We start from the raw sequence: 22,168 nt of genomic DNA, 5'->3' as shown, positions 1-22,168 counted from the left end.
ACTCCAGACAGCTTCCTCAGGGCTCTTCACCACTGTGGTTCTAATAGAATAATGTGGAATTAATACTGAAGGGCCATAGTCCAGTGCTGCAGAGAGAGCAGAGGCTGCATGCTCTGCATTGCAGCACAGCTGAAGGGGAGCTGCTTCTCACCCTCATCTTTGTGGGAGTGTTTGGACCTTTCCTCCAGTGGCTCCAGATGTTTCCTGATGGTTTCTATGTGTAGCATCCCACCCCAAAGGGGAAGGGACCCAAGATTCCTAGATGCTTATGACTGAAAGGAATGACAAATGGGTCAGGGTCCTGGGGGCACTGTCTGTGCTTCCTGGGGGGACCTTTTTATAGATAAGTTTTGCCTTTCCTGCGGAGTTCTCACTTTCTCTGCAAATCAGTCCTCATGCACAGTCCATTCTTCCAGACATTTCTGGAAATGAGTCAGAGGCTTCAGGGGTCTTTCATGGTCTTGATCCCCCTACAGTTCATGCCACTGCTTCATCTCACTCCTGTGCTGTGTTGTGTTTATCTCCAGGAGCTGCAGCAAGGATGTTTGTCCCAGGACGGTGCTGCCCTACCTCCCTGGGACCCCTTCTCCAGCTCCAACCCTCAGCTGGCTCTGCAGCTGTCCAGCTGTTGGTGTTTGAGACATCAGCTTCACCTTCTGGGCTCTTCACATCCAGCAGCAAGAGGGCTGGAGGGCTATAGCTCTGAGGGTGCCCAGGGGAGCCTGCATGACCCCATTGCTGTTCTCACTGAGCTTGGGTGTGCACTGGGGTCCCACCGCAGTACCCGTGGCCAAGCCCCAAATACAGATGCTGCCCAGGCAGTTTGGGAGCAGGTTCCACTGCGTGTGTAGGCAGAAGAGCCACCGGCACGGCTCCAGGACAGCCTGGCAGCAGTGGGAGCTTTGAAATCCTGCTTCTACCCCAAGCACTCCAGGGAACATATTTTATGTAACGGTGCCGTCTGCTGGTCCATCTGTCTGTCTGCTTGCTCTTCCCACCCTCTTCCTTGACTCTTCCAGGCTCTGCTGTCCAGTTCCAGACATGCTTAGAAGGACCTGGAAGCTCCAAGATGTTGTTTTCCTACAATTGGCAGCTGGGTAGAGGCGAAGGGCACAGATTAGTGCCCAAACCCTTTGCAGAAGCAGTGGAGAAAGGAGTAACCTCTAGAGGCTGTGGCTGGTTTGAAGTGCTCCAGCTGAGGAGCAAGGAATTCTGCTTTCCTGCTGGATTGCCATTTGGTTTTCCATTTGTTCTGCCCTGCTTTGCCTGACAAATGGCCCAGTGGATGTATGGAGCTTGGGAGAAGGGAGGGGGAGAACATGCAGATTCCCTCATACCTTGGTCACCCAGCAGTCAGTTCAGTTCAGTTCAGCAGCTGTGAATGTGATATCTTCCATCAGCTCTGTAAATGCTTCTCCTGCTCCTGAGGTTCCCTTGCCCTGTGCTGAGTGACTGGCAGGAGTTTCATGGCAGCCTGCTCTCCTCGGGCTGGCGTGGGGGGACACTGTATTTGCACAGGAGGAGTGGAGAGAGGATGTGTTGCTCTCCAGGGTCCATCACATATGGGACCCTCAGAGCAGGAGCAGGCTGTGCCCTGGGGCTTTCCTACCCCCAGCAAAATTAAACATGGAAAGTGCTTTGCTGTGCTCCCTCCCCAGAGCCATTGAGACATTCCTGTGCCCTTTCACTGCTCCTTGCTCGCCATGATCAGCTGCTGGCTCAGGATGGGGTTCCCTCTGTGCCACTCAAGTTTCTGAGCCCCGGTGTCTCCCTCTGCTCCTCCAACAGGTGATGAAGCTGCGGAAGCTGGCCCAGCAGGTTGCCAACTGCCGGCAGTGCCTGGAGCGCTCCACGGTCCTCATCAACCAGGCCGAGCACATCCTGAAGGAGAACGACCACGCACGGTTCCTGCAGACTGCCCGGAACGTGGCCGAAAGGTGCGCTGGGCTCGGGACTCTGCTGCTGGAGCTGGCCCCTGGTTGTAGGTCCCTGCCCAGAGATGACCCAAGTCCCCTCCAGTCACTTTGCTGAAGATCCCCAGCCATCCCTGCAGCCTCCCACTGTGCTGTCCTCAAATAAACCCCGGGTTCAGGTTCCCATCCCTCACAGGACAGGTGCTGCATGGTAGGTCCTAACAATTCTGTGGACGCAAACCCCCTTCCCTGGGGTAGGAAGGTGGTGGAAATGCCAGTCCAAAGGGAGTTCAGGGGCCAGTCAAAGCTGTAAACCCCAGGGATGGACCCCCCCCCACTCTCAGAGAACCTGTCCCCAGGCTAGGCCACCTTCCTGGGTAGGGGCAGTGGTCTGTAGGTGCAAGCTGTTTTCCTGACAGCAGGTGAGGGGCACAGTGAGGCTGTCCCCATCCCTGTGCCTCCCTCGTGCACCCTATTGCATACTGATGGTCCCTTCTTTCCTTCCAGGGTCGCCATGGCAACTGCATCCTCGCAAGTCCTGATACCAGATATCAATTTTAATGATGCCTTTGAAAACTTTGCTTTAGATTTTTCCAGAGAGAAGAAGCTGCTGGAGGGGCTGGATTATCTAACAGGTGAGTGCTCAGGTGTGCTCCACTCTGTATCTTCCCCTCAGTCCCCTGCCCTGTGCTCCACCAAGAGCTGGCAGACCTATTTTAGGACTTAACCAGTAACAAGTGCCAGGTCAGCTGTGGCAGAGCAGGGCCTGTGCTGTCCCCAAAACAGTGATGTGTCCCCATCCTCCTGTTTCACCCTGCTGTTCCTGGAGGACCCATGGAAAAGATCAGAAAGCTTAAAAGTTATGGTCTCCATGACCTGGTGGGGGAGGCTGATGTCCATAAGGATGCAAGAGGGATAAGGATTATATGAGGGTCCATAAGGATTACAGGGGAGGAATGAATAATTAATTAATTATTATACTTCTAAGGCACTCTGTGCTTTAACATTTCCCTTTTCCTGCCCTTTTTCTGGGTCACTTGGTCCTAAATTATGAACCCTTCTGGGTAGGACCTCAGTGGGCCCCTCAGTGCTGCCCTAATGCCCAGCACAGACTGATCGCTGACCTTGGTGGTCTGAGAGCAGCAGCGGCTGCTGGATCAGCCTGTGCTGGAGCACCAGAGGGATGAGAGCTCCGGGGAGGCAAGGACATCCTCACTCACCCAAATCCGATTTTATCATCATGAAGCAGATCAGCTTTCAGTGAAAGATTAGCACAAGCATGTCCAGATCAGTTATGGGATAAAATACTTACTCCACAACGAGTGCAGGGAAATAAGTGGATTTGGAAGTGGGTTTCAGCCTGTTTCAGGGTGGGGGTGTCAGACTTGATGGAGCAGCAGTGAAAACCCTGTGCTCTGACCTCTGGATGCCTTGTTAAACTAAAAAGTTTAGTTCAGTGGGAAACACAATGACAGATTAAATAAGAGAGTTTTTGGTGTTGAGAGACTACTCCTACCGCAAGCCCATCTCAGTCCTAATATGAGGAGAAAAGCCCTGGGTTTTTAAGGGGGGAAAGCCCAAACTGACCAGAGTCTGTGGTATGTGCCATCCCACAGCCCCGAACCCACCGTCAGTCCGTGAGGAGCTCTGCACAGCCTCCCATGACACCATCACCGTGCACTGGATCTCAGAGGACGAGTTCAGCGTCAGCTCCTACGAGCTCCAGTACACCATCTTCACCGGCCAGGCCAACTTTATCAGTAAGTCACCACACTCCCCTTCAGCAGGGAATCCCATGTTGCCCATACAACCTCTGGCTGCTCCATCCCTGGAAGTGTCCATGGCCAGTTTGGAGCAACCTGGGATAGTGGAAGGCGTCCCTGCCCATGGCAGGAGGTGTCACTGGATGAGCTTTAAGGTCCCATCCAGCCCAAACCATTCTGGGATTTTGTAAGGAAAAGGTTCTCAGGTTCATCAGTGGTTTTAAAGGCTGGGTATTTGTGGAGGAAACAGCAGCAAAGGATCTACCGAGAGCTAGTGGATCAGAGCAATGGATACCTCCCCGTGTTGGGTGCCATCCCTGAGGTGCTCTGGTCTGCGCTTGGTGTCATCAGCCCCAACTTGGTGAAGCATCAGGAACGTTGGAGGCTCCTGTCCATCTCACAGCTCCCAAATCCATGGATACCTGGCATTGTACACAGGGCAGTGCTGGCTGCTCCATGGCTGATAACTAAGCTGGTTTATAAACCCTCTGGAACAGCTCTGAGGCATATTTCCAGGTAATTTTTCATGAAAATTACTGCCATACCAAGTTGGTTTTCCACACCACTACAGATTTGTCTCACAGGGATGGGATTTGATTTGAGGACTGAGGACAGAATCATTGATGGTCTGTGGCTTGTGAGAAAGTTTTATTCCTGGTTTTCCTAGCAACACTTGTCACTGTGAGGGTGGCTCAGAGCGGGTGTTTGGGCTGCTGTCAGTCTGTCCCACTGGCTGGAAGGACGTTGGCACCGGCAGCACGGTGTCACAGCCCCGGAAGGCTGGTCAGTGCACTCTGAAATGTGCAGGAAGCTGCCAGAGAAAGCTCCCTGTGATTTTCCAAGCTGGATCCCACCTCCACAGCGCCGGCCCAGCCTTTGCCCTTGTTTTGGAAAACAAGATGATGCGTTTCCTTTCCATGGTGGCTGTCAGGTGCCAGTGCTGCCGCAGCCAGACCCGCCCTGTTTGGCTCTCCTCTCCTTCCCAGCTAGAGCACGTTGTCTCCAGCACTTTGTCCTCTGGAAGCCTGGAGAGCTCAGCCACTTCTCTGGCTCTGCTCTTGGATGGCCACCAGCTCCACATCGCCTGCACTTCCAGCTGTGGACAAGATGGGGACTTACTGGTGTCACCACGTGGTTTTGGTCAGGAGGGATGTCTGAAGGTCCCTGTGCTGGCTCTGTGCAATCTGGACTGGCAGGTTGCTCAGGGTTTGCTCCTTGAGGAAGAAGGACTGTTCAGGGATGGAGCATCCAGTGCTTCCTCACCCTCAGCTATGAGGATTTTGCCCTCTTCCACTCAGGATTTCCCCTGCTGCAGTTTGTGCCCTTGCCCTGGGACGATGCCAGGGAAGGATCTGGCTCTCACCTTTTCCCACATGCCACTTTGGACACACATGGCTTGGAGTCCCATACACCGAGGGACTTGGGAATGAGTCACCTGCCCACCTCTGGGGTCTGGCACAGGCTTTGGGAAAGCGGGAGCTGTGGAGATCATGAGGGTGAGGAACAGTGAGGGCAGTGCTGGAGGAGAGCCTGAAGGGTCACATGTCAGAAGTGTCCTTCTTGGCCAGCCAGCAACCTCCAGGTTGCTCTTTGTAGGAGGAGTGAAGAAAACATCAGTTCAATCCCTGAGAAGAAAATTAATAACTTATTGTCCCTTGCAATAGCACAGTTTGGATCATGGGACCGTGTGAGCCCTGGCTGAACTCATGTGAAGAGACACTGGAACACTGAGCAGGGGCTGGGAGCCTGACCAGGAGAGGAAATACCTTTCCAAGGTGTGCAGAGTTGGCTTGTGGAACCCATTCCTTTCACGCTTCCATCAAATCCAAGAGTTTGGCAAGAGGCAGACATTTTTGTGGATGATGAATGCTAGAATAAAAGGGATTTTTTTAAGCTTTGGCAAGGGTAGGGGCAAGGAGGTTAGTCTTCAAGGCCAAGCTCTTTGAGGTTGTTTTGCAAAAGAAACCTACTTGGAAGGTCAAGTCCTTCTCCTCTCTTAGCCACCTCGTTGTTCCTGATGGAGCATCCCCAGCTGGTCCTTCCTGCAGGAAGGTGACACTGACCAGGCTGGGCTGGTAGCTGTGCGCTCCAACGAGAGCAGCTCTGCGTGCAGCTGCAATCACGATCACATCTGTTTTATTTTCTACTTCACATCACACTCCTCTGTGCCCCTTGGCCATTCCCATGTGTATCCCAAACTAAATTCAGGATGACAAGGACTGCAACCTGCCCTTGTCCTGCGGCTGAGCCAGCCACTGAAGATAAATGAATTGGAAGCCATTGCAAAAGAGGTGTGGAGCATTCCTAGCTCCCGCCTCCCAGCCCTGCACCTGTTGAAACCCCCCCTCCAGTCACCCCAAATTCACCATGCACTCCTCACCTCTCGCCAGATCTAGGAAGCCTCCAGCTAATTTTCCACACTTCCTTATTCCTTTTGGCTCAAAGCCCTTCCCCTGTGCTGGGATAGCTGCCCTTGTTTCCCCTGAGCCCCAGAGCATCTTTGTCCCCCAGTTCAGCTACTCCGGTGCTCATGCCAGCTGCAGGTGATCCTCATCCCAGTCATGCAGATGGCAGGAACAGCCTGTGGCACCATGTAAGGCTTTTCCCCTTTCCTGGAGCACTGTGTCACCGCACCTGAGGTACAGCACTACATTTCCACACATGCCAGGCCCTGTAGGCTCAGACACTGCAAATCACTGCAGCAGTCAGCTTGGCACCTCCATGGTCTTGGCTTCTTCATTCCTTCCCCTTTCCAGAAAGAGTTCAGCCTGCTGAATGATTTCCAAGTGTTTGGATCCCTTCACTGGGAGCTCATTTTGTTTGAACTACTCTGCAAACCAGTCTATTCAGGGAGCCAAGCATCAGCCTCCCTTAGCCATGGATTATTACTTCCCACCCTGGAGCACTGGGGACGGGGCAGGAGCAAGATTCAGTTGCAAACACATCGATTTGGGTGCAAATGCATCCCTTTGTGCTGCTGGGGCCCTGGAGCAGGAGGGAGGCTGTCCTGCGGGAGCAGAGACATGGCAGAGAGTGATGGTGGGGTGGTGGTGGGAGGATGGTGACCATCACCCCCTCCCAGGCACCAACAGCTTCCTCTGCCATCTGCCCTGGCTGGAAGCTGCTGCTGGCTGCATTTCCCTTTCTCTGCACCCTTTCCCCGTCACTTCCCATGGCAGCATCCCAAGATGCCAGCGCTGCAGCCCTGGTCCTGCCTTACCAACATTGCCTTTGTGTAATAATGGAAAAGATTCTGTGTTGCTGGGATTTATCATCTCCGGACATTTCCCTGCAGACACTCTGAACTCCCAGGCAGGTGGTAAATCCTTCCGAGGGACACACATGAGCATGAGCATAAGCATGAGCAGCACAGAGGCTTTGTATTCTCTCCTTCCCTGGGAATAAATCTCTGCCCCTCTCTTGCACTGCAGGTCTCTACAACTCCATGGACAGCTGGATGATCGTCCCCAACATCAAGCAGAACCACTACACAGTGCACGGGCTGCAGAGTGGCACCCGCTACATCTTCCTGGTGAAGGCCATCAACCAGGCGGGCAGCCGGAACAGTGAGCCTGCCCGCCTCAAGACCAACAGTAGGTGCCCAGGCACTCAGCTGGCCCTGGCAAGTGGGGGAGGAGAGTTTCCAGGGCACCAGGGTGCCTGGGGTATGGCTGAGTGCTCCCGGGGAGCGGCCAATGGCTGGCAGTGGGATGGAAACACTATGTTGTTAAATTACTGGAGTGCCCATCTCCCTTGGTGCCTCCATTCCTTCCCTACCTCAGGGATGGTATCCTGATGCCCCATGTGGTGCCAGAGGCTCCCATCAGCGCTCTGTTCCTGTCAGCACCCATCCCTGGGCTCATCATGGTCCATTCTTCTGGTGGCTTTACATCCCTGGGCTTTTGGGGGCCGATGCAAGGAGTCACAGAGCAACTGTGTTCTTGTGTGTGCCTTAGCTTGCTCAGGGTTGTGGTTTGGAAAGCCGTAAGGTTGAAAATGGTGGTGTCTCCATGGTGGTGGATGGGGCTTTGCAGGCACACACAAAGCAGAAGTTTTTTCTTTCCAGTGCCCTGGGGATGCCAAGGAAGGTTAAATGTGTTTAGGGAAAGCTGAGCTCTGAGAGCAGTGGAGCTAGACCTGTCTGTCCTGGCGCAGAGACAGAGCTCCAGGGTTTGTGGCAGGAAACCTTTCTCCATTGAAAGACAGCAAAGACAGCAGAAGCAGTGGCACCCATGGCCTGAAGGGTGACACAGGAGGGACAGTGTGAGATGTTGGGGGAAGAATAAGTTGTCTCTCCAGGCTGTCTGCCCCGTGCCCGTGCCTTCCCAGTGCTTGCATGTCTCTTTGTGCTCCTGGTGAGCTGTCTCTCTCCCAACAGTTGCTTCTGCCTGAGCAAGGCTTTCATGATGATTTATCACCTCTACCTCCTCCTTTTCTTTGTGCGACATTAAACTGCATAAAACAACATTGAGGCAGGGGGCTGAGGGAGCTGCTGAAGAGCAAACTCCAACCCAATCTGCCTGTTCATTAAAAATTTATCCCTCCTGCAGCTTCTGTTTCTTGGTGCTTCCCCAGCTTGGGAAGGCGCTCGCTCTGGGAGTGAGGAATGGGCGGCTTGGGAAGCTGGGAGCAAGGATGGATGGCCGTGGTGGCAGCTCCCATTGGATAGGGTCTGCTCTCTGTGATTTTAGCTGAGTGCCAGTCACCAGAGCTGCCAGCACAGCTCTGAGGGCTGCTGCTTGGGGATAGACTGTGTTCGATCAGAGTCCAGTCAGGTGTTGAGCTCTCCTTGCTGCAGGGATGTGTCTGCAGCAGCCTCTTGCATGTTTGAAACCTGGAGCAGCCCCACTTGAGACACTGCACAGGTTATGTGTGATTGTGGGTTTGCATGTGCTAAAGCCCCTTTCCACAAGGACCCATCCCTCACTTCCCACTCATGTGTTGGGCAGGAGAGGCATGTGGCATCGATGGGCACATCCCACTCTGCCACCAGTTTGGTGTTCCTCTGCCATCTGTGTTTGTGGAAACTTCTGAATTCCTGAAAGTTTGATTATTTGATATATTATATATGGATATAATATATATTGATTTATTTCCTTCTGTGGCCAGCTTCGGGGGACAAGGGCTCCTTTGGGTGTCCAGTGGTGCTGCTGCCCTGTGCTGCAGCCCCAGCCTGCCCCCACTGTCTTTTCCTCCTGCTGGTATTTGGGACCAGGGTTTCTCCTTTTCTGGTGGACAATATCCAGAGGATATCACACCCATGCTTTCCCACTGCTGTAACCTTGGTGGAAGTGTCAGCAGCTCAACACAGAAACAGCAGCTCACCATTAACATATTTCACAGCCCGTTCTGTTCCTGAAGGGATGTCTGGAGAGCTCTCTCCATCGCCAGAAGGTCAGTGTCAGGACACATCGATTTCCGCAGCATCAGCGCTGTCAGTGCTGGCACTAAATCTGCGTTCCTGAGAAGAGAAGCTTGGGAGAACAGGTTTGGTTTAGTGACAGAGAGACCATCCTCTGCTGAGGCTGGGCCTGAGCAGGACTTATTTAGGAGCAAGTGTCCAAAAGTAGCTGAAAGTGCTGGAATGCAGGGACAGGCCCAGCTCTGGCCATAAATAAAGTGCAGGGAAATGTGTTTTACAGCCCTTGCCTTGGCCACTGCATCCTGGTCTTATTTTCCCTCACAAATCTGGCTTTTCCTGATTTCTGCATATTTTGGCAACACCTTAGTGTGCTACAGGATGGCTCCATCCACATCCCATGTGAGATGTCAGGAGTGGGTTTGATGCTTGAGCAGTGGGCAGCAAGGTCAAAATTACTGACTGAATCATGTTAGTGCAGGTGTTTTTAAGGGCAGGATGACCCCTGCAGAAGCTTCCCAGCAGGGAATCTGTGAAAATTTAGATGGATTTATGGCTTTCCTATGACTTGATGACTCAGCAGTACAGTGATGCATCTTTGTTTCTTTCTTTGCCGAAGGTGATGTCTTCAGGGAGGACAGGATGGTGCTGGCAGCCGTGCTCTGTGGGTGTCCTGTGCCCCACAGATGGCATCTTGGATGGCTGGTGGTCATAGGGACACTGCCATTGCAGGCAGAGAGGAGAGACAGAAAGCAGGAGGGGCTGGGTTTGTGTCCCTGTGTCCCTGCAGCTTTCTTTCCTCTCTGGGCAGAATATGGTGGGTGCCTGCAGCATCCTTGGGTGCCGAGTTCATATCCATCCCTCCTTTCTCTCCACACATTTTCAGCCAAACGCAGTCACCAGCTGTCCGCCCTCTCCGCCCTGCCCCGTCCCTGTCCTCCTGCAGCCAGGGGAGTGGGGCACAGAGGAGCTGCTGTGCTGCAGGGCGCCGGTGGCACCCCTGCACTGACCCCCGGTGGGCTGGGCTGCTGTCCCAGATTTGGCTGAGTGTTGGATGTCGTCTCCTGCTCCTGGGGATCTCGTTCCAGTTATTTCCATAGCTGTTATATAAAGGAGCAGGCAGCCTGTCCTCGCTGTCCCTCTGGGTGGGTGACAGGAGCGTCCCAAGCCGGTGAGCCCCTGCTCACTGGGATGGGTACAGGAGCCATGTGAGGTCCAGGGGAGCAGGGTGGGTGTCTGGGGTCCTGCAGGGTGGGGATGCAGCTCCAGCACACGCCTCCTTCTGCCTGGCTCCATCCCTGCATTCCACTGACCTTGACCGTGTTCCTGGCTGCCTCCCCTTTGCTCCCTCACACCCAGTGCCAGACAGGATTTCCTCTGCTCTGCTCACTCTGGCTCTGCTGGGAAGGGAGGGCTGATCCAGCTGATAAATGCTCCAGGGGTGCAGCCAGCCGTGTCCAGCCCTGAAAGCAGCTGCTTCCCCACAGCTCCCGAGCCTCATGCAGGGATGATCAGCAAAAGGCTGTCAGGAATATCCCAGCAAGCTGAATTTGTGGGATAAAGGTAATCTGAGTGACCAGCCCAGGAGCTACATATTAATGATGAGAGGAAACATTAATGATGAGAGGAATCATCAGTGATGAAAGGAATAATTGTAAGCCTTGGCTCTCTGCAGGGCAGGGCTGGAGAACAGTGACTGGGAGGCACAGAGGCTGCTGATGGTGGGGGAGCAGGGAGTGAAGGCTGCAGGCAGAGCCCCCCTTCCTCTGGCAGCTCCCATGCTGGGGGGTTGAGGTTGGGACCATTATGACCTCTGTGAAGTCTATATTTTTTCCCAGTGCCAGAGTGAGATTTTGGGAAGGGTAGCAGGTGCCTGGCTGTGCTCTCTGAAATACTCTCTGAGCCTGCCCATCGCACTCACTGCTTGTGCATGCAGCTCAAGCACTTGCTCCAGGACATGGCAGCACGAACAGTGATAAGAGCTGGGCTGCACTTCTTCACACTGACCTTAATAAGGGGTTGCCTTCAGAAAGAGAGCTGTGAGTGTCTCTCTCCTGATGGAGCCAAGTATTTTTATACCTCACTTCCTCAGAACTTGTCTTTTTGCATTACTGCCAGGAAAAGATACGGCAGAAAGATCAGAGCAGCCAGAAGAAGGAGGGGGCAGGTCACTCCCAATTTGCAGCTTTACATTCAGGCTTCTCAACTCAATTATTCAGCAAATTGGGCTCCAAGGAAAACCAGCACGAGCTACCATCGGGTTACAGAGCACAGCACAGATGAGCTCCGCTCTGCAGCTGCAATAGTCGATGATATTGCAGCTCTTTGCAGACGTTCCCAGCTGTCCTGGGGTTCTCCTTGTGTTTCCTGGCTTTCCAGGGTTTCCTGGCCATTCTGGGGGTCCCCAGCCCAGGTTCAGGACCCAATTGCCATGGTGGTGTCATTGTTTCTTCTTGCTGGGACCCTGTGTCTGTAGCCAAAAATGGGAGTGTAAAGGAGGACACAGCTAGTCATGCCCCATGCTGGGTACCAAAACATGAGGGTGAAGGCATCGGCAGGACTTGGGGTGTTCTCTGCAGCTGTCATTTGCTTTGTCCTGAAGCAGGTGAATCCCCATGGAAGTGCTCTCCAGTGCCTGTGTGCACTTTACTGCATCTCATGTGAAAACACAGCAGCAAAACCCACCTGAATTCAGTTTGCTTCTTTGTAGCATCTTGGGGTTTTGTTTGCAAATCTAGGGATAGTCTGGGACTTTCAGAGGGAAATCATGAACAAAAAAGGAGGTTGGTTGAAGCTCTGGGACATCACCCAGATCTGGTCTGGTTTTGGGGAAAACGCCCAAGCAAACCACCATTAAATATGCAAAGCTGAGAACACGAGATGTGAAGAAGCCCCATTAGAAAAAATTATGCTAATTTGTGTCATTAGCATCATTCCTGCACCATGATGCTAACAACACAAATCCTAATCCATGTGTCTCCTCCCCACAGGTCAGCCATTCAAGCTGGACCCCAAGATGGCTCACAAGAAGCTGAAGATCTCCAATGACGGGCTGCAGATGGAGAAGGACGAGAGCTCCTTGAAGAAGAGCCACACGCCGGAGAGGTTCAGCGGGACAGGCTGCTACGGCGCGGCTGGCAACGTCTTCATCGACAGCGGCTGCCACTACTGGGAGGTGGTGGTGGGATCCTCCACCTGGTAAGGCACCACCTGTGTGAGGGGGGATGCTTTTCCAGTCCGGCCTCTGCCAGAGATGCCCACCCTGTGCCCTTTTACAGCAGGTGGGCTCTGAAAGCACGGAGTGCTGTAGCCATCAGGGCTGGGCTTGGTGCTGTGCTGAGGCTGGAGGGTGCTGAGCACAGCTTCTCCTCTTCTGCAGGTATGCCATCGGCGTGGCTTACAAGTCAGCCCCCAAAAACGAGTGGATTGGGAAGAACTCCTCTTCTTGGGTCTTCTCCCGCTGCAACAGCAACTTCGTGGTGCGGCACAACAACAAGGAGATGCTGGTGGAGGTGCACCCGCAGATGAAGCGCCTCGGTGTCCTCCTGGACTACGACAACAACGCGCTCTCCTTCTATGACCCGGCCAACTCCCTCCACCTCCACACCTTCGAAGTCTCCTTCATCCTGCCAGTGTGTCCCACCTTCACCATCTGGAACAAATCCCTGATGATCCTCTCGGGGCTGCCTGCCCCAGATTTCATCGATTACCCTGAGCAGCAGGAGTGTAACTGCCGGCCCCAGGAGTCCCCGTACGTGTCAGGAATGAAAGCCTGTCACTAGGCTGCCCAGGTCTGCCCATGCCTCGTGGCAGCACTGGCCATGCCGGTGGGTGCAGGTGGCCAGCGCTGCCCACTGGCAGCCATGCCAGAGAGCCACTGTGATGCCCGAGCAGTCGAGCACCATCCACACCCAGCTCCATCTTACTTTAATGAAAAAAGTGGAAGAACCTCGAACCACAGCTGGAAATCAACTGCTGTTGGTGAGCTCCAGGGTGCGCAGGAGTGGCTGGAGCAGCTCTGGTGGTTGCTCCCATCTCTCCCCAACAAGATTGTCACCCGGATGGTTCTGTCTTCCCTTGTGGAGCTGGAGAGGCCAGGGCAGGTTTCAGGGTGACCTGAGGTGCCATGGTGGTCAGGGAATGCCTCGTGTGTACCATGAGGTGCAGGTTGGGACAGGAGGGATGGGCTCTGGAGCCCATTGGCAGCTGGTGTAGGGACCCAGAGCACTGAGCAGCACTTTCCAGGGAGGACACATTCCATGTGTCTGGGGTAGCTTCCCTGGTGGGGTGGATACGGCTTGGAGTCCTTGGGCTCGGTGACACTGGCAGTGGTGGTATAGTGGATGGTGGTCCTGTGGAGGAGGGTGCTGGTCTGTGGGAGTGCAGAGGGCACTGAGGGTGTTCCCGGTGGCCGTCCGTGCTGCAGATGGCATGCTCCTGATAATTTTCGGGGTCCTGCAGTGTAGAGCCACAGACCCCCAGCCCACCATCTCTTTCTTTGAGAGCTTCCCAGTAACCGGGGAGGCCTGCATCCTTGAGAAGCTTTGGCTCCTGGCACAGAGGTTTGGCAGCTGCTCCTTCCCAACCAGGGTCTGGCCAGTAGTGCCCTGCTCCACATAGGTCTCCATTAGTGTCCTGTCTGGTGTCCCAGCAGCAGAAACTCATCTTCCTACTCTGAGCCCACAGTAGAGTCCTGCTCAAAGACTACCTCTATGCTCTATGACCCAAAATCTCAATTTATGGCACTGAATCTTGACTTCTGGTTTGTTCTCCACCCTGCCAGGGGATTGGACTGGGTGCTGGATCCCTTCCAGCCCAAACTATTCCATGATTCTGTGGTGGTGTGAGTGTGGAGCCATCCTGTTTACTCCGTGGCAGAGGACTGAGTGTCCCAGAGGCTCGGAGACCCTGGCTACTGGGAACTCTTTGGCTGTCTCCAGTATTCCCAGTAACCACAAGCATCAAGTCCCCTGGCCAAGCTCCAGTCTCCAGAATTTTTAAGAGGCCAGGAGGAGCTGGGCTGGCACACAATCCCTGTTGCCACCATGGGGGTCTGTGGCACAGTTTGGGGCCCGTGGGCATGTGAGTGGCTGGGACATTGTGGGGGCAAGGATTTCAGGCATTATGGTAGCCCAAGGCAGCTGGTGCTTGGCCTTTGCTCTGTGACATTTGAAACCCCTTCTCCTCCTCTAGATGTGGTGCCTCAGTGGGACTGGAGACCACTGAGCTGAGACCACCCAACTCTGCCAGCCTCTCCCTGTGGAGCTTGCTGAGAGGGAACTATCCCTGCTTGTTGAACCTGATTTCCTTCTAAAACAGGGTAACCCACCTGATTGATCCAGGGAAACCATGAGATGGAATCTTTTTGGACTTTAGCAGGCTTTAGCAGTCTCTCACAGGATCCTTCTGGACTAAATGTCCAGCCCACAGCTGGACAAACACATCACGGGGTGGCTGAGCAGCTGGCTCGTAGGTCAGGCACAAAGGGTGACATCAGGCTGGCACTAGTCACTTGTGGGGTTTTGAAGAGCTCCATCCTCAGCCCTGTGCTCTTCAACATCTTCATTAACAACCTGGATGCAGGACTGGAAGGGACACTAAGTCAGTCTGCTGGCTGCACTAAGCTGGGAGGAGCTGTCAACTCTCTCAAGGGCAGAGTGGCCCTGCAGAGTGACCCAGACAAATTAGACAGATGGGGAATCACCAACCATGTGAAGTTTAACAAGGGAAGGTGGTAGATTCTTTGGCTGGGATGGGAAACCCTGATTGTGTGTATGAACTGGGGAATAAGAGGCTGCAGAGCAGCTGGGGAAGGGCCCTGGGGTACCTGGTCCATGGCCAGTTGGATCTCAGTCAGCCAGGAGGGAAATCCCTGTTCTGGGGGCATCAGGCCAGCTGGGCCAGGGAGGGGATTGTCATGCTCTGCTCTGGGCTGAGGCAGTCTCACCTTGAGGCCTGAGGGCAGTTTTGCACACCACAATATTACAAAGGCATGAAGCTATTAGAGAATGAACAAAGAAGGGCTGTGAGGATGGAGAAGGGTCTGGAGGGGTCTTGTGAGGAGTGGCTGAGGTCACTTGGTTTGTTCAGCTGGAGAAGAAGAGAGGGGAGGCCTATTTGTCACCTTCAACTCCTCCCAAGGGGGAGTGGAAGGGCAGGTACCCATCTCTTCATTCTTGTGACCAGTGACAGGACTGAAGGAAATGGCTGGAGCTGAGTCGAGGGAGGGTTAGGTTGGATGACAGGAAAAGGTTTTTCTCTCAGGGGGTGATCTGGCACTGCTCAGGCTCCCCAGGAAATGGTCATGGCCCTAAGGCATTCAGAGGTCAAGGGGTATTTGAACAGTGCTCCCAAACACGGGGTGGGATTGTTGGGGTGTCCTGTGCAGGGCCAGGAGTTCAGCTCAATGATTCTGATGGGCCCCTTCCAACTCAGCCTAGCCTGTGATTCCAAAGCCCAGGCTCTGGGAGTGAGTGGCTTGCTTGGACAGGGCTCTTGGGGCTCACCCCATGGAGGCTGTGCCAGAGACAGGTTGAATTCATCTGGAGCCAGTTCAGAATTCATCTGGTGCCCCCTCCCAGTGACCTGGCCAAGGGGATGTATGTTGGTGAGTCTGGTGGTGACAGTTTTGCCCAGGAGGAGTGTTCCCAGCATGCCATCTCTCTGTGTGTCTGGGCTGTGGTTTTTGGAAAAGGGAGGTGGGCAGCACTTCGGGGAAGGATCTGCTGCCGGCCCTACCAAGCTGAGAGGAGTTTCCCTCTGATCCAGGCTGCTTCCCATGGTGCCTGGCAGGGCATAGGGGATACACCCCTTCTTCTGCCTCCTCCTGAGCAGAGGAGCAGCTCCATTTGCTCCTCCCAGCCCGGCAGGTAGGAGCTCAGGGAGGGTGCAGCAGGGCACACCTGCCATCTCCACAGCCTGGCTCATGGCCCCATTTCACTTTGGGAGGTTACATCACCCTTTTAAGTTGGATGTTTTTCATGGGAAGGTCTCATGGAAGTCCGTGCCGGTCCCATGGGGCTGCTGATCCTGTGTCACCCCAGAGGGATCCAGGTGCTGGAGGGGGATGTTGGCCCTGGCAATGCCGAGGATGGTGCTGGCACTGCTGGGATGGGCTCAGGGAGCATTCAGCATCCTCAGCTCACAGACAATGAGCCCTTAATGTGACATTTGCATCTGATGAAATTGCACTAACTGTGGGACCCCTGGCCCCCACACATGTCTCATACCCAGTCAGATGGGGGCTGGGGGAGCTCCACACCCCAAGCAGGGGCTGGGGGCCTTTCCCAGTCACCCACATTTTCCTCCTGTGGTACTGAAAGCAGAGGCCACCCAATTGTCACCATGATTTGGGGAGCAGCAGCCCCATCCCTGAGCCCTACTTAAGACATGGAGGGGGGCTCAGAGAGCTGCTGCTCCTGGTGACACCAGTGTTCAAGTTCGGGATGTGTGGACTCCTGGCTCCCCTCAGCCTCCCCTTCCACATGTAACATTCCTGCTTCCATTTTACTTGGGGGGAGGGCTGTTCTTCCTGTTGTATTTTTCCCTTTTTGTTGTTTTTTTTGCAAGTTCTTTGTTAACATGTGTATATATATATACATATATATATATATATATATATAAAATATAATATAATATATATACGTTACTGGGTATGTCTGTGTGTGAGGGAGGCCGTAAGGTGAGGACAGCCCTGGGATTTTCTTGCTGGCCATCACAGCGTTCCCCAAACCTGGCAAAACATGGCCGTGCATCCACAAGAGCAGAGGGGATTTGTGGTACCACCCAGCAGCAGCTTTCCTTGTGCTGGGCTCAGCCCAGCCTGGAGAGCCTGTGGGGTGGCCAGGCACAGGGGGTGCTAAAGCTCCATCCAAAACCATCTGTACACATAAATATCGAGCAGCCTGCTGCCAGCCCCTGGGTGATGTCCCATTATCCAGGACACTGGGTATGCCAGCCTGCCCTTTCCCCAGTCCTGGGTGGCCACAGGGATTCTGGACATCTCTGAGTGCCAGCCATGTCCTGGTGCTCTCGCCCCACCACTGCCTTGGAGCGGGTGGAGATGGAGCTGGTGGTGGGGCTGAGCACTGGCCGTGGCAGCCCCCTGCACAGAGCCCCTGTTGTGCACAGGGATTAGCAGGGAGCAGCTCAGGGGCTCCCCTTTCCCAGCCCCAGCCCTGGGGGCACATCCCTGGGGTCTCCCACGGGCCCCACCAGGCAGGACTGGGCCCAGGGAGTGGGCACAGCCCGTGTTGGGCAGAAGCTGCTGGAAAAGGGGCATTGGGAGGAGCCTCATGTGGGGGAGCACAGGCACACAAACCTGCAGAAGACAGCCCATTTTTGGAGCACAAGTGCCTAAAATATTTATTAAGTGGAAAACATACAGTGCAAACCAACACTGTGGAATTAAATATTTCTTGCTTTATGCCTTTGCTCCAGGCTTTTCCTGTTAAACTGCCAGCACATGGAACCTGCCTGGAGGATAATTGCTGCTCCTGCTAGGACCAAACCTGTGGCGTTTGCACTGGTCAGAGATCTGCCCTTGCTGTGGGTTGTCAGTGACACACAGCAGTGATGAGCTGGGTTTGGTGCTGGTGCTCCTGCTTCTGCCACAAAGACCCCACTGCCCCGAGCCCCACACCGAGGAGTGGGGAGCTGCAGTGCCCAGGGCTCACAGCCTCCATTTCCAGACATTTTATTCCCTGGTCCAGAGACTGGCAGGGTAGCCCCAGACCACCGCAGCTTGCCAGGGGTTGTCCCAGCCCCATCCCCGTCATCTGTCCCATCACTCTGCTCCAGCCTGGTTTGCTGCATGTCCTGGGGCAAGTGTGTGGGGTCTGGCAGAGATCTGCAGGGGGTCCTGAGTTCTGGCCCCTTGTCAAACAGATCCCACCACAGGTGCCAAAAGCCAGAGGTGCCCCAACCCTGGTGAGCAACCCCTATGGCAGGAGAGGCCCGGAGCCCTGCCACCCAGCCTGCCCAGAGCCCAGTGAGCACCCAGCGAGCAGCAAGGACACAATAGGAGCAAAAATCTGGCTATTCCCAGATATAAGGGGACACAGATCCTCTCCTGTCACTATGGCACAGTCGTCCCTGGGAGAGGACCTGCTCCCCTCTCCATGGGATTGACACAGCACGGGAACTTTCTTTTCTTTTAAACTGAAAAATAAAACCTTCCAAAGGAGAATCATTCCCTGAATGGCCACAAATGGGCACTTGAATGGCAGAGCCTCAGCGTGGAGAGGTGAGGCACTGCTCGGCTCTGCTGTCGGCCCACCGCGAAACTGCCATGAGAACAGCACTGTGCAGCCCATCAGTCCCGAGTGAGCCTCCGGACCTGCGGGGGTTAATCTGGGTCGGCTTACCCCGGCTGTCACAACAGCTCCACAGCACGGGCCGTCTGCTCAGTGCATCCAGAGCTTCCAGAAAGGCAGGAATTCTCTGCAGGGATGTGTCTGACACGCTGCTCCCCCGTGCTGCTGGCAGGGTTCCTGCCTCGGTGGCTTGGGCTGGGAGTGGGCGCTCCCAGGATGGATGTTAGCCCAGTGCCTGGAGAGCTGGCGGGGCTGGGAGGTGCTGGGAAGGGCACACCTTGGCAAAGCAGGGTCCTGGGGGTGCCGGGACTCACACTCGCCCCATCCCTCCTCCCTCCACCCCAATGGAATGAGAGGAAGCTCCGGAGATTGCTCTATTGGCCGTAGAACGACCGTGTTAAGTGGGGAAATGAGTCCTGGGAGTGGAGGATGCATTTTCCTTGAGGCTTTCCATAGGTGCACTTCATTATCCCTTAAACTCATGGGTTTCGTTAACCTGAAACCCATCTCCAGGACAAACCACAGCCCAAGGCAAGGCCCAAAGGGATGAGGAGCACTGGGACAGCAAAGCCGGGAGCTCGTGCCTGCTGGGGCTGCTCAGGCTGGCTTGGCTCAGAGCCCACTTGGTGCCAGCCTGAGGAACGGGCATGACTGGGGGCTGCTGGGCAGGGGAAGAGCAGATGGCAAAGGATCAGCCTGTACTGAGGTGGTGCCAGGGAAGAAATGTGGCAGTGTCACCTCTGTGTCCTCTGGCTGTGGCCAAAACTCCCTGAGAGCCATCCCCACCGTGAGACTGGTCCCACGTTCCCTCCTGCCAGTGCCAAACAATGCTCCAGCCCTCACGAGTGCTGGGGATGGCCCAGGGGTCTCTGTCACAGCTCCTGGAAACCAGGGGAAGCTCATTAAAGGATGTTATCCCTGGTCACCTCTTTTCCAGCCAGTGCCAGCATGAGCCCAGGAAGGAGCTCTTCCCTTTCTCTTCCTGCTTTATCTGGTGCCTTTCCCTGTCAACCTCGGGTTTCTAGGAAACAGCATCCCTCGTTGTGAAAGCCAATTTAAAACCATCACTCACATGGCAGTTTGTTTCATGGAAAGGAAAAGGCTGCTCTGAAATGATGGAATGAGCTTTGCTGCTGCTTTCCAGGAATGTGCTTTAAACACAAGAGGTTTCAGCACCACAAATACTGAAAATCAAACCAGAAGTGCATTCCACAAGTCAATCAGGAGGGGAAAAAACAGCATGTGGCATGGGCTTGGGAAGGCTAATGGCAGGTTTTGGGGACTGAGGGGAAGGTTGGTGTTGGGTTTTTACTTTTAATTTCTTCTGTAGTTCATGAAATAGGAAATTTTAAAAATCCCCCCCTTGAGAAAGCTTAAAAACACACTGCCTGCGAGCCCTGGGGCTTCCCCCCTGTTCTGGGAAGCTGCAAAGTGAAGAGATAAGAGAAATTCCTGGGTTTGTATAGCAAGTGACATCAAGATGCCTCATCTGTCCTGTCTGCAGCAGGAATGGCTTGCACTGGGGTGGGATAATCCTCACCAGGAATCCATTGCTACAGCTCCCCCATCCAGGAATGAAAATCCCTTTAACTGGTGATTTCACTCCAGGCTGGGGAAAAAAAAAAACAAACAAAAAAAAAACAAAAAAAAAAAAAAAAAAAAAAAAAAAAAAAAAAAGTTAAATAAATGGACAGAAAAGAATGACACCCTGACCTGCTCATAGACTGCACAGGGCAAACGAGTTAGAGTCTGAGCTGCCCCCAATTAATCCTTAGTGGAACTTGAGACTTTAAATACTCATCTGAATAACCACCCCCTAAAACTGAGTGTTCTTGATCATTAGACTGAGCATTGCTTAATATTCTTGGTCTGGCTATGGAGTGGACAACACCTGGAATGAGATCAGAAGTCTTTATTGAATAATTCTGGGGTTTAAGACATGTGAAAGGGAAGGAGAGAGGCAGGAGGGAGGTGGTGAGGACATCAGTGCTTGTGTCTCAGACTAAAAATGGCTGCAAGGGGAGCCTCAGGAATTCTCCTGAGCTGCAGGAACCCATTTTGAATTGCAGGAAGTGTCCTGACCAACCTGGGGCAGGCAGCTCGAGACTCCAGCCCTTCATCAGCCCTTGCAAATCCCACCTGGCCCCTCTCCTGAGAACATCCCATCCAGGCTCACCACTGCATCCTCCAAGCTTCGGAGGCAGGCAGGAGCAGCACAGGGACTGTTAATGGAATTGGGTCCAGTTCTCCATGGCAACGAGCAAGAACTGGGTCAGTGCAGGATGCAAGGAGCCAAGCACTCCCGGCAGTTTTAAAAGTAAACACCAGCCAGAAAATAAGGCACAAGGAGCCAGGGTGAGGGGGCAAGGGCACCCTGAGACCCCCAGAGCTGAAGCAGAGCCCCCATCACCACATGTCACAGAAAGCAGAAGGGTCCCAGTCCTGCCCAGGGAGGGGGGGCGCAGGAAGGCTCCTGTGGGTACTTCTGCACAAGATAGTGGATCCAGGGCTGCACAGAGCAGGGGCTGCCTGGTCCCCGAGGCACACACAGCCCTCCACAGCTACAGTGAGCAACTGAGCCTCAAAAATTCCCTCAGCCACAGCCTCCCTGCCCCCTATGCCCCACTGCTTTGAGCCAAGTGCCTTCTCTCCACATGGCCCTTGCTCTCCTGCCTCCCTGGCTCTAATTTGTCCCTGTTTATTTACACAGGCAAGCAGGCTGACATCCGTCACTGGGATTCTCTGTGCAGAGGCTGTCTGTATGAAAATCCTCATTACAGCTCCTCGCTGACAGGAGCTGTGCTGGGCTTGCTGCCTTTGATCAGGCAGCTGCTGGGATGGAGCCTGGCTCTGTGTGATGCAGCCGCTGTCTTTGCTCTGCGCTCAGCAGTGCCTGGCAGAGACTGCAGTGTGCCTCTGCCAGTGCACAGGTGCCTCTGCCACCACAGTCCACCAGAAATCACCTGAGTGATGGGGCTAGGGCTGGGCTGTCGGGGCAGTAGCAATGGGGGAAGTGGTTTGAGCGGGCTGCAGGGCAGAGCAGGAAGAACTGGATGGAACTGGATAATTTTTAAGGTCCCTTCCAACCCAAACTATTCCATGGTTCGAGGAAGTTAAACACCAGAACAATGAGAAAATTACCTGCAGAGTCTTCTCAAGGCCCATTAGAGCCACAAATTCAGCTGTCATGGTTACTGATGGTTGCAAGGAACCATCACCACCTTCAGCTGGATTGATGATTTAATTGATACCTGGGCTCTGAGCTTTCATGTACCAAAATATATGTCCATCATTTGGCAAACCTTTGCCCTTCATTTTTCATTAAAATCCATCTGTTCTGTTCCCAGTGTGTCACCCTGATGTGAATAACTTCTCTTGAATGGTGTCTTCATTTGTAAAATGGGCTTTTTAATCCTGCTCCACCTGATAATGAATTAAATACTCTCTTAACATTCACACAGCACCTGGAGGATGGAGAGAAGTGCTGCTGATGACAAAATTACACTGTTATTTTATTTCACTCACTGCACAAATACACAGCAGCACCCTCTGGGCCCATTGAGCACCTTCATCCTTGTGCCACAATGGAGCCTGAGCCCTGTCCCCTGCACAGCCACACCCGGCCCCAGCTACAGCCTCAGGCATTTCCCAACCCAGTCCCCACCACGGGGGCCCAAGGTGGCCAGCATGGAGATGGCCGAAGCGTGGCGCATGGCCTGGGAAGGTGGGCAAGGGGGGAAGTGGCCAGGTGGGGATGCTCCCTCTGTGTCACTGCTCCCTCTGTGTCACTGCCACCCTCCCTGCCAAGGGCAGGCAGCA

General features: G+C 54.1%; 1 protein-coding gene across 3 annotated transcripts in view; it reads left to right on the top strand.

Annotated features, from left to right (window-relative positions):
- The window catches only part of MID2 (midline 2), a 69,539-nt gene extending 47,585 nt beyond the window's left edge, over positions 1-21,954 (top strand). For 2 of the 3 annotated variants that reach the window (XM_053955398.1, XM_053955397.1), the window contains exons 5-11: positions 1,789-1,937; positions 2,421-2,548; positions 3,530-3,673; positions 7,108-7,269; positions 12,026-12,233; positions 12,415-12,786; positions 17,475-21,954. In XM_053955398.1, coding sequence (XP_053811373.1) covers positions 1,789-1,937; positions 2,421-2,548; positions 3,530-3,673; positions 7,108-7,269; positions 12,026-12,233; positions 12,415-12,786; positions 17,475-17,610 — 1,299 coding nt within the window. In that variant the 3' untranslated portion in view covers positions 17,611-21,954. The other variant, XM_053955399.1, reaches the window with a different exon arrangement.
- Positions 21,955-22,168: the final 214 nt, after the last annotated feature.

Source organism: Vidua chalybeata, chromosome 14 (genome assembly GCF_026979565.1).
Source record: "Vidua chalybeata isolate OUT-0048 chromosome 14, bVidCha1 merged haplotype, whole genome shotgun sequence".
Taxonomy (NCBI): domain Eukaryota; kingdom Metazoa; phylum Chordata; class Aves; order Passeriformes; family Viduidae; genus Vidua; species Vidua chalybeata.
The sequence above is the reverse complement of the archived record's forward strand: the minus strand, read 5'-3'. Positions and strand labels throughout refer to the sequence as shown.